This window comes from Microcaecilia unicolor, chromosome 2 (genome assembly GCF_901765095.1).
Source record: "Microcaecilia unicolor chromosome 2, aMicUni1.1, whole genome shotgun sequence".
NCBI classification, from domain to species: domain Eukaryota; kingdom Metazoa; phylum Chordata; class Amphibia; order Gymnophiona; family Siphonopidae; genus Microcaecilia; species Microcaecilia unicolor.
This window is the reverse complement of record NC_044032.1, coordinates 60,654,937-60,667,480: the sequence shown is the minus strand read 5'-3', so window position 1 is coordinate 60,667,480 and position 12,544 is coordinate 60,654,937. Positions and strand designations below refer to the sequence as shown.

The 12,544-nt window shown below is 38.8% G+C and overlaps 1 protein-coding gene across 3 annotated transcripts in view; it reads right to left on the bottom strand.

The window, feature by feature from the left end:
• Positions 1-12,544, bottom strand: part of WDR7 (WD repeat domain 7) — a 754,216-nt gene that overhangs the window by 249,731 nt on the left and 491,941 nt on the right. For all 3 annotated transcript variants that reach the window (XM_030192974.1, XM_030192976.1, XM_030192975.1), the window contains one exon: positions 9,027-9,239. In XM_030192974.1, the coding sequence (XP_030048834.1) occupies positions 9,027-9,239 (213 nt within the window). The remainder of the gene's footprint in view (positions 1-9,026; positions 9,240-12,544) is intronic.

The window sequence follows — 12,544 nt, the reverse complement described above, 5'->3', positions numbered from 1 at the left end:
GTCACTAATATGATGCTCTCAAAAAAAACCACAGATTCTTCACCCTTTGCATCAGGTGATGGCTCTTTGATGATTTTGGATACCAGGATATTAACTGGTTTTTGTGTAGTTTGCACTCAGCTCCTCTTTAGGCAGAGTATCCAGTTGCAAGAACTTCACTACAAATTTCTGCTATGCACGTATATTCATCCTTCCAGAGTAAAAAAGTTGTGGTTTCTCACTACTGGCAATTGTGTGAAATGTGGGGCCGTGGACGCATCTTATAAACAATGTATTTGAGAGTGTGTCCCTATCCATGGATGCTGGTTGCCACTATAGACTCACTAGTGAATATTTATTAATTTAACAAAATTTATAGCCCGTACATCGTAACATCTGAGCGGGTTATAACAAATATAATCATAATCACAAATATCATTAGAACAGACATTAAAACTATATAAAACTCTAAAATAATAAAAAGATAAAAATTAAAATGCAAACTAGTTCTACAAATAAAAAATGCAATCATTGCTGTGACTGCACTTAGCTAGCGCAAAACAATCAAAACAGTCTAAACTCCCTGCTACCTAGAAAAAGCCTTACCAAACAACAAAGTTTTCAGTTGCTTTCTAAACAAAGACAAGGAAGAAATATGACGCAAAGACAGAAGACGAGCATTCCATAATATTGGCCCAACAACAGAGAAAACATGAGAACGAATCGTTTGCAAATTAACATTATGAAGAAAGGAACTTGCAACAATACTTCATCTTGAGACCGAACAGGACAGTCAAGTCATGAGACTGCAGAGAAAATTAAAGAGTCATGGGATAGGAGGCAATGTTCTGGTTTGGATTAGGAATTGGTTGTTGACAGAAAACAGAAGGTAGGGTTAAATGGTCTTTTCTATCAATGGTGAAGGGTAAATAGTGGAGTGCCACAGGGATCAGTACTGGGACCAGTGCTATTTATAAATGATATGGAAATCGGGATGACAAATGAGGTGATTACATTTGCAGATGACAAAACTATCCAAGGTTGTTAAAACACATGTGGCCTGTGAAAAATTGCAAGGAGACCTTAGAAAATTGGAAGACAGGGCATCCAAATGGCAGATGAAATTTAATAAGAACAAGTGCAAAGTGATGCACATTGGAAAGAATAATCAGAATCATAGTTACCTGATGTTAGGGTCCATCTTAGGGGTTAGCACCCAAGATAAAGATCTAGGTTTCTAGATAATATGCTGTAATCTTCTGCTCAGTGTGCAGCAGCAGCCAAAAAAGCAAACAGGATGCTAGAAATATTAGGAAAGGGATGTTTAATAAGACCGAAAATACTATAATATCTCTGTATCGCTCCATGGTGCAAACCAGTATCCTGTTTTCCAAATAGTGGCCAAGGTAGATCACAAGTACCTGGCAGAAACCCAAATCGTGTCAACACTCCATACTACAAATCCCAGGGCAAGCAGTTGGTTCCCATGTATGTCTCAATAACAGACTATGGACTTTTCCTTCAGGAACTTATCCAAACCTTTTTTAAACCCAGATATGCTAACTGCTGTTACCACCTCCTCCGGCAAAAAGTTCCAGAGCTTACCTATTCGCTGAGTGAAAAAATATTTTCTACTATTTGTTTTAAAAGTATTTCCATGTAACTTTCTCGAGTGTCCCCTAGGTCTTCGTACTTTTGGAACAAGTAAAAAATCAATTTACTTCTACTCGTTCTACACCACTCAGGATTTTGTAGACCTCAATCATAGTTCCCCTAATCTGTCTCTTTTTCAAGCTGAAGAGCCCTAACTTCTTTAGCCTTTCCTCATACGAGAGGAGTTCCATCCCCTTTATCATTTTAGTCGCTCTTCTTTGATCCTTTTCTAATTCCACTATATCTTTCTTGAGAAATGGTGACCAGAACTGAAAACAATACTTAAGGTGCAGATGTAACATGGAGTGCTACAAAGGCATTATAATATTTTCGGTCATATTCATCATCCCTTTCCTAAAAATTCCTAGCATCCTGTTTGCTTTTTTTGGCCGCAGCTGCCACACACTAAGCAGAAGATTTCAGCGTATTATCTACAACGATACCCAAATCTTTTTCTTGACAGCCAACCCCCCAAGGTGGACCCTAGCACCAGGTAACTGTGATTCAGATTATTCTTTTTAATGTGCATCACCTTGGATTTGTCCACATTAAATTTCATCTACCATTTGGACGCCATTTGGTTTACAAGGGAGCTAAATTTTTCGACAGGTTTTTGATGTGGAACAAACGTTGAATATAAAAATCTGTATTATTTTGTTTGAGAACTCCAGTAGATAGGATATTACATGTATCTATGCACAAAAAAAAGCTTCAAGGTACACTGTAGAAATCTGTTTTAGATTATCACAATATAGTACAATGGAAGCAGAAGCCCCCTATAATGCAATTTCATAGCAATACAAAAAAAAAAGCCTTGGCGGATATGAATCAACTTATAATAATACATTTCAGAAGTCTGATTACCTTCCTTTGACCTGGTGCATCATCACAGACATGCAGGGGTAAGACAACTTATATTCTCAATACAAGCTCTTGTATTACTACCACACTTGGATATAAGAATACACAATAAAGTTTGAGTGAACATGCAATTTCAGGAGTCAGGTGTGCAAATCAATGATCTGTATGCCAAAGAACTTTGTCGCTGCTACTTGCTGGTCTCCTTACAGGGCCCACCTAAGAGAACATCTTACCCTCTATAAAAAGTGTACAGTATAAAAAAGAATATTTGAAAGAGAATGGAGGGTACAGGAAGTGAACTAAGAAGCTGTACAACAAAGATATTCAATTCTACATTCATACTTCATGCTAGGTTGGAAAATGCTTCATAAACAAAAATTAATCTCGTCACCCATCACAAAAAAAAAAAAAAAAAGCTGTTTAGCTGTACTTTATTTTTTGTATGCAATCTCTTATGACGTAATACAGCTATAACCTGTTAGTCATCTGCCTTTTAACAGGTTCAGATTAGAATAAATTTCAAAGAGAATTATTAAGAACACATGCACTGAAAATAAATGTTTGGAAAATATTAACACAATGAATTAACTGGCTGAACAAATACTTCTATATGCAGAAGAAAAAAAATAACTCAGGTGGAACTCTCCATTAAATTTACAAACATCTGTAACCTGGCTGTCATCACCGACTCTTCTCTTTCCTTTAACTCTCAGTTTGATTCTGTGATGAGTTCCTCCTCCTATTCCCTAAGCAGTATTAAGTTGGTTAAGTTGTTCCTTTCTTTTGGCTAGTTCAGTATTCTGATCATACCTCTAGTGATTACCCAAATTGATTATTGTAACACTAATAGTTTTCCGCTATCTTCCCTTAAATGACTTCAGCTCATTCAGTCCGCCACTATCAATTCCCTTCTTGGTGCCCCCTTGCTATTATCATGTTTCTCTCCCCATCTCAAATCTCAGTACAAGCATCTTGTCTCCATGAAATCAAATTCAACATTTTGACTTTAGTTCATCGTGCCTTGTGCTTTGATACTCCTCCCCATCTTTCTTGTTTATTTAACATCATACATTTCCTCTTACTCTGCTTCTTTCAGATTCCCTTGCTCTCTTTACTCCCTCCATCCCATCTCTGTTTGGATACATCTCATACTTCAGCTTTTTCTTATTTGGGCCCTTCACTTTCGAAATCTTTATCTCTAAATCTGTCAGGAAACCTCTTTCCATAAGTTTAAAAAAAAACTGTCAAAACTTGGCTTCTCAAACTACATTTGACAAGCTTTGGTGCAGAAAGGTGATGAGGCCTGTTCCACTTATTCTTCCTCCCCTTTGTCTTCTGTTCATACTATAGTTTTAGCCTTTTTTAAACTATTTTTTTTTACTGTACAAACCACCCTATGTTTTCTGTGTGAAGGGCAATATAATATCCATAAATAAATAAATAAATAATTTACAAGTTGTTGTATATGTGAAACTCTATAACTGAGTATCTCATGAACCATTTTGTAAGGTGAACAAACAAATAATGCTAGATGTCAATGTCTTCATATGAATGCTGAATGAATTCTAGTTATACTGCTATGTGTGTGTGTATATGAATAGATAGTTAGGGATGGGCTTTAGTGTAAATTTTAAGGGGCTTCGACGTTAGCTTCAGAACTTAGTACAAGAACAGTGCTGGGCAGACTTCTATGGTCTGTGCCTTGAGAAAGGCAAGAACAAATCAAACTCAGGTATACATATAATGTATCAAATACCATGTAAAATGAGTTTATTTTGTTGGGCAGATTGGATGGACCATACAGGTCTTTATCTGCTGTCATTTACTATGTTACTATGTATGTGGTGTAAATAAGTTTTTGTGCATGTGTATACCTCTGTGTCATGTGTTTTGTCTGTGGGTGCTATCTGAGTGTATGGCAATAGCAGGGAGGTTTTGGGAAAGGCAGTTGTGGGACAGGGGAGAGGGTTCGAATATGGTGGCAATTTGCAGGCAGATGGGGCAATTTGAGGTACTGGGAGGGTAGAGAACAGCGAGAGATAGTTTAATAGGAAAAATTCCCTAATTGCTATGTTTCGTTATATGCAAATTTCTATGTTTCAGAATTTTGAACTCTGAGCATTTTTTTCATTGGCTTTTCCTACATGCTAAGTTATATACCATTCCTTTAAATTTTCATAATCATTTTGCTCCCAGACAGACGGACAGACATTTTTGATCTCTTTTGTATTAACTCTTTCCTAATTCCACTGGGTTGGAAAGAATAAAATGCAGCAGTGTACATTTACAATAATCACCAATGCATGGCAAGAAACTAACAGTAATTTTCAAGTCAAACTGCTTTTCCTTTAAAAAGCATGTATTCTAGAATTTATGAATGTAAACAAAGATTAGTCAGTACTAATGCACAGATACGGTATACATATTCCCCCAGATTCTACAAAGGTCGCCCAAAGTTGAGTACTGATCCCAGATGCATGAAGAAACTAGTCAATCAGGTGCCAACAACCAATTATTCATAAGTAATATTTTGATATCTGGAGACCATCAGATCTAACTGCCTCACACAGCCATCAGAACATGCATATGTTCTATCGCAATAAGCGAAATGGTGTGGTGCAAATCCTCATCGGCTCCTCCCATTATTCAACACCTGTCCATTGCATTCTTATATTTCTTTTTTGCAAACCATATATATCTCATGGAAAAACTAGTGTTTTAAAAGACACTTACCTTAAACGATAGCAGCTTAGAGATATCAGAGATATCAAAGATATCAGGGAACTCCCTGATATCTTTGATATCTCTGATATCTCTAAGCTGCTATCGTTTAAGGTAAGTGTCTTTTAAAACACTAGTTTTTCCATGAGATATATATGGTTTGCAAAAAAGAAATATAAGAAATATAAGAATGCAATGGACAGGTGTTGAATAATGGGAGGAGCCGATGAGGATTTGCACCACACCATTTCGCTTATTGCGATAGAACATATGCATGTTCTGATGGCTGTGTGAGGCAGTTAGATCTGATGGTCTCCAGATATCAAAATATTACTTATTTATGACCTGTGCTTCATATTGATGTTTGGGACATGTTTATGTATATTATTCAATAGTCCCCACATCTTCTTCTTTGGTGGTTTTTTGTGAAGAACAACCAATTATTGGCACTAAATTAGGAATACTTATGTTATGTTTTCATCTGTCCTACACCTTATTCTATAACATGGGCACCTAAATTCCACTGCCTGCAACTCAAAAGGGGGCATGGCCAGGTCAAGAGCATTCCCAGAAATTAGGCACAATGTTAAAAATATTTGGATTTCAATTAACTGCCATCAGTTGTTGGATGCTGGGATTTACATCAGGTTTCAGCAGGCATAAATCTTAGTGCCCAAAGTTAGGCACAGAAATTCGCTCTAAGTGCTACTCCATTAAGGTCTCTTGGCGTGCAGCGGCCTTTATAGAATACTAACTTTGGGCGTCATTTACTGAATTCCATCCACTGTCCTTCTGCATTATGTTTTGTTTTCAACTACTACCTGAAAAGTTTGTTTTTTTAAATCAGATTTACTTTAGAACAATGAGTGTACTATGCACTTCTATAAAGAAAATACTACCCTACCTTTATTATCTATGTAGATTCATAAAAGTGAAGCAGTAAGTATATATTTCAAAAATTAGTTCAATTTTCTTAGAGTTAATAGTGATATAGTGCAGTCCCAACACTGGCTTAGCTATGAAAAATGGTTCAACATGGATCATCCCACACTCTAATCTATATATATAAAAGGCAAGACCAACGTTCTATGAAGCCTCCAGCCGGAAGTGTGAAGCGCCAGAGATATCCGGTTTCCCCATGAGTGAAGGAAAACAGCACAGCACGAAATCTCACACAGTGAAGGACTCAGAGGGGGGAGGGGAGAGAGATGCCCTCACTCTCTCTGTAACAAAAACACAGAACAGCAGGAAACTTAACACTGAAGGACTGGACTCAGAGGGGGGAGGGGGAGGGAGAGAGGGCAGGGACACACACTCCCACATGCACACTCTGAAGAAAACCTTGCTAGCCCCCATTTCATTTGCATCAGAAACGGGGCTTTTTTACTAGTATTAAATAATATCTAGTGAAATTTGTTCTTATCTGCTGATTCCCTTTACTTGAGTACTCCTAGACCAGTCCCTATGAGTAAGCTATGCCCCCCGACTGGCACATGGAGGCAGAGAACACTGATATTTTAGTGACATCATCACCAGTATAAGGAAAGGTACAGTCCTGGAACTTGCAAGTATACTATAGACAAAGCAGATCTAATGCACTTGAACATCATAGAGCAGCATTAAAACATTGTCACTCAACATACTACTACTACTTATCATTTCTAAAGTGCTACTAGACGTATGCAGCGCTGTACACTTGAACATGAAGAGATAGTCCCTGCTCGACAGAGCTTACAATCTAATTAGGACGGACAAACAAGAGCTAAGGGAATATTAAAGTGAGGATGATAAAATAAGGGTTCTGAACAAGTGAATAAGGGTTAGGAGTTAAAAGCAGCATCAAAAAGGTGGGCTTTTAGCTTAGATTTGAAGACGGCCAGAGATGGAGCCTGACGTACCGGCTCAGGAAGTCTATTCTAGGCATATGGTGCAGCAAGATAAAAGGAACGGAGTCTGGAGTTAGCAGTGGAGGAGAAGGGTGCAGATAAGAGAGATTTACCCAACGAACTGAGTTGCACATCATGGAGCAACCTCATGGAACACCATCATTGAGCAACATAATAGAGCATCAGCATGGAACAATACAATGGACAACATAATGGTCCCACTCTATAGACCAAGACAATGCCTTACCACTAGAAACCAACATTATGGATCAGTAGAATGGGCATCAATCAGGATCTGAGACTCCTAAAGACTTAGAAAAGTTCCTTTGAACCATGCCTAAGAAAACACAAGAGGTTCCTGAGACACTAAGGGGCTCATTTTCAAAGCACTTAGACTTACAAAGTTCCACAGGTTACTATCAGGCTTATTTTCGAAAGAGAAGGGTGCCCTTCTTTCTACACAAATCGGGAGATAGGCATCCTTTTCTCAGGGTCACCCAAATCAACATAATCGAAAGCCGATTTTGGGTGTCCTCAACTGCCTTCCGTCGCGGGGACGACCAAAGTTCATGGGGGCGTGTCGGAAGTGTAGCGAAGGCGGGACCGGGGCATGCCTAACACATGGGCGTCCTTGACCGATAATGGAAAAAAGAAGGGCATCCCTGACTAGCACTTGGGCAACTTTACTTGGTCCATTTTTCAGTTCTATCATTACTCTGGGATGAATACCATCCTGTCCAGGAGATTTGCTACTGTTCAATTTGTAGAACTGCCCCATTACATCCTCCAGGTTATAGAGAATTTGTTCAGTTTCTCAGACTCGTCAGCTGGCACCGGTATCTCTCCCAAATCTTCCTCGCTGAAGACCGAAGCAAAGAATTCATTTTAATCTGTCCGCTACGACTTTGTCTTCCCTGAGCGCCCTTTTTACCCCTCGGTCATCTAGTGGTCCAACCGATTCTTTTGCCTGCTTCCTGCATGTGTTTTTGTCTCCAATGCAATCTTTTTTTCGAAGTCCCTCTTAGCCTTTCATTTCACATTCCTTATGCTGTTTCTTATTATTTTCAGTCGGTTCCTTCTTCCATTTTCTAAAGGATTTTCTTTTAGCTCTAATAGCTTCCTTCACCTCACTTTTTAACCATGCCGGCTGTCGTTTGGTCTTCCGTCCTGCTTTTTTAATAGGCAGAATATATTTGACCTGGGCTTCCATGATGGTGTTTTTGAAAAGCATCCATGCCTGATGTAAATTTTTGACCCTCGCAGCCGCTCCTCTAAGTTTTTTTCTTTCTTTGCCTTCCTCTTATTTATTTGTATTGTCTTTAACTTTAATGCATCAGAATGTTTGTAAATACAATACTGTCCATCTACCCCCTCCAAACATTCACTCCTCTCAAACTGTTAGCATTCAACCTCTTCTTAAACTTACTCCAGCACTCAGCCTCTTTTGACTGCAACAACTTTTATGCATTCCCACCTTCTCCCTCTTCACAAAACATTTAAAGTTACAGTATCCTCTTCAGCATACAGTATCCTCTTCAGCTTGAGCACAAAGTGGAGCAGCTCTTCCCTCTCCTAGGGTATTTGCTCCAGGAACCCCCCCCCCCCCCCAATTCTGTTAACAAGGGAAAAGAAAGGAAAAGCTGGAGTACAGAGTGGCTTATCTCTGCTATGTTCATGAGCTCAGGTCTACAGCCATCTGTGCAGTTAAATGGGCAAATGGCCTTCGGATGAGGCTCCACAGGTAAAACTATGTTGTATATTGGTTTAAACCAATAAACACAATTTGCACACTTGAGGGGAGGGGCAGGGATTATTGGATTTTATCAGTTTAAACCAATACACAGAAGCCATAAATATTATTCATGAATATAACCCTGCATTAAAAAATCTATATGAGAAGAGAAACATGAATAATAAGATACTTACAGGTATGTCTAGCCAAAGAATAGTTTGATCCTCCACTGGTGAGTCCAAATCCCTCTGGAATCTGACTAGAACTGCGTGGTCTAGTCAACAGCTTTGGAGGTTCAATTTCAGCACCAAATTCTGCTCCAATTACTCCCAGAAGAACAATTGCAGTAGCTTGCTTGCGTCTCTCTTCATAAGAGGAAGACACTTTCTTCATTTGTAAGAGACCAGCTAGATAACCCAAAACATAAGGCAAATAAGGCTTAAATTAAGACTGCATTTCTGAAGTAGGCCATGAAAACTGTAAGGCTGTTTATAGCTATTCTGCATGCTGTTTTACATTATTTAATTAGTAATTTTTCAGTTTATATTTTGTATTTCTTATTTGTTCACTACTTTTTGTTCTTTAATTTTTTAGGGTTGCATTTCAATTAATCATATGATTAATCACACAATTAACAGTGTTTTACTTATTTATTTTTGTTCTCCCTGTGGCTCTGGGCAATGGACGGTTAAGTGACTTGCCCAGAGTCACAAGGAGCTGCAGTGGGATCAAAACTAACTCCCTTGTTTACTAAGAGGCATATTTTCAAAGCACTTTGGGAGGCTAAGTTCCATAGGTTTCTATGGAACTTTGGGAGGCTAAGTGCTTTGAAAATATGCCTGTAAGTCAAGCTAACGGGTTGTGTTGGCATTGTCTCCCGACTTAGTAAACGGGGGGGGGGGGGGGGGGTTAATAAGTAACATGTGATTAATCATGATTAAAATTTTAATAAAAAATGCAACCCTTGTTTATTTGCAAAAAAAAAAAAAACTAGCACTACACATGAACACAGATTTGTCAAATTTAGTGTGTATATAATTCATATATCACAACAAAATGGGAAAATGTGAAAGTAGTTAAAGGCAGTCAACAGCTTTGTCTACATATGTATTCCAGATGTTTACCAAATCACATAAACATCTGCTTTAACAGCTCTGCATATATATGATAATATCTTCTGTTTAGTAGATATGCAGTATTACATTAATAAATTCTTCTTCAGGAACACTGCTAAAATCAATAAAATTCACTATAAATTCCAAGCTGCATCAGAGTTTTCTACAATAAATGTATATTTAACATCCACATCCCATCCCATTTTAAGTCCTAAGAAATGCAACTTTGTAATGCCACCAAGGCAAAAACGTAAACCTTAACAATGCTAAAATGGAAAAAAAAAATCAATAGTCACACCTTTCCAGTAGCAAACAATGAAAATACAGCATAATTCCACAAAATGTAATGCTTAATGGTTTTCAAAATATTTTCAGCACTTACCTGAAAAGTAACAATCTCTAAACAAAATAATACACATTCACTAAAAACCACAGCATTTAACAGGGTTTTGTGGAGTTGCAAATAGTTGCATGCATGAATTGTTCAGCTGCTATAAAAAAAACCCTAAAATTAAAGATTATGTGGCTTTCCATTTTTGTTGAACTTCAAAATTTATGGCTAATAGCTCTATACTATAAACTTCTATTATTAATAGAATATACGGATAGCTCCCTCTTTCAAATATAGAACACAGCAATATAAAATGTTAGAATAAAAGGACACATACTCTGTGACACACAGAGCAACTTGCCTACCTGTGAAAGGGGTTCTCCATAAACAACAGAATGAATTAGACATACAAGTGAATGATGGTATCCAACATGCTGATACAGATAGCTCTCTCTCACCTAGCCAACTTGTTTATGAATTCAGATTCAACTTTGGAGGAGGGGATTATTTTTTTTTTAACATTTTTAGTGGGCAAAGCGAGGTGAAGGGAGAGTCAAGCAGTTTGCATCTAGAGACCTGAGATTATGGTTGGGAGTGTAAGGAATGACCAGGGACGAGAGATACAGAGACCTTAATGAAGAGTTTTATGGGTAAGACATAACATTTTGAAAATTGGTCAATAAGAAACAGAGAACCAGTGAAGTTTTGCCAAGAGAGGCATGGCATGATCGTATCTTCGAGCGGTTAGCATATCTGGAGGAAGTCACTGTTTGCCCTGGGATTAGTAGCATGGAATGTTGCTACTAAATGGGTTTCTGCCAAGTACTTGTGACCTGGACTGGTCACTGCTGGAAGCAGGATGCTAGGCTAGATGGACCACTGGTCTAACCCAGTATGGCTATTCTTATGTTCTTATAACAGTCTAGCTGCTGAATTCTGAAGCCTGTGCGACAAGGACTTAGAAATTTCACAGTAGACAACATTGCAATAGTCTAAATGTGTTATCAAGAAAGCAAGGACTAATGTATGTAAGGCATTGGAATCAATGTAATTGCAAATGGATCTTAACTTCCTAAAGGGTGAGAAATCCAACATTTACTAATCAAACTATCTGAGGGGCAAAGTTTAAATTAGGGTCCAGGATAATGCCTAGATAATGAAAAGAAGTAGCTGTAGGAATAGGTCTGTGAAAAAAGATTGGGGTAACAGAAGGTGAGGGATGGAAACCCATGAGCCAAGATGTTACTGTTCTAGAAGGGTTAAGAACTAAATTATGTCTTGCTAACCATTCAGCATGAGCATCAAGACTGTAATACTGTGACAAACACAGAAGAACAAAGGACCCTCATACAGGTCAAAGCAAGCAGGCAAACACAGTGAAGGTGACAACAAAGATGATAAACAAAATGTAATGGACTCAACACAAATCGTGTTTCGCCAAGGAGGCCTGTCTCAGGAATCCCTGTAGTGTGCAAATATTAAATTTCTGAGCGTTCTATAACGTCTGAGAATAGCGCACCTAATAACAGATGTAAAAAACAGGAGCGTTCACAGTCAATCAAACTAGTATATCTTTTCTTGACATTCTGGTTAAAAAGGAGGGAGAAATCAAAGATAAATTCTTTTTTGTAATTCAAGTTGTCGTCTGCAAGCTTTAGAGAGTTGTATTTGTTCAGAGTTTAAGGAGAATAAGAAACAAGCCCAGGACCTTTAACAATGCTTAATATCTAGAGGATATTCCATGAGGACAGACCTTGGGTGAGGGAAAAAGAGGATGGGGAAAAATGTCAGACAATGGGGAATGGAGATAGGGGCACGTGTCAAGTTGTGTGTTGGGGGGGGGGGAGGCTGTGGAGAGGGGAACCTGACAGGTAGTGGCGGTGGCGGCAGGGGTGAGGAGAGAGGAACAAGTCAGATTGTAGGGGGTGGGAGGTAGGGGGTGGGGAAAGTGTCAGACTCTGGGGAAGGAGGAGAGATACAGCTACATAACCCCAATGCTATCTTCCTTCTTGGGTTGTGTAGGTGGTAAAAGTTATCAGGCTTTCATTTCTGGAGCGCGGATTGCTGTATCGGTATTCGTGTAGTCAACATCTCCTGCTGCCAGGCTGGTTTTTCTGCTGCTACCTTCCCCTTTGAGCCGCTGCCCTGCTGAACACTGAAGTTGCACTTCTTTGGTGGTGGGGTGGGGTGGGGTGGACTGGGGGGGTTAGAGGGGCACAGAGCTGCTGGGCCATAAGGGGAAAAGCAAAAGAGAGGGGGGGACATG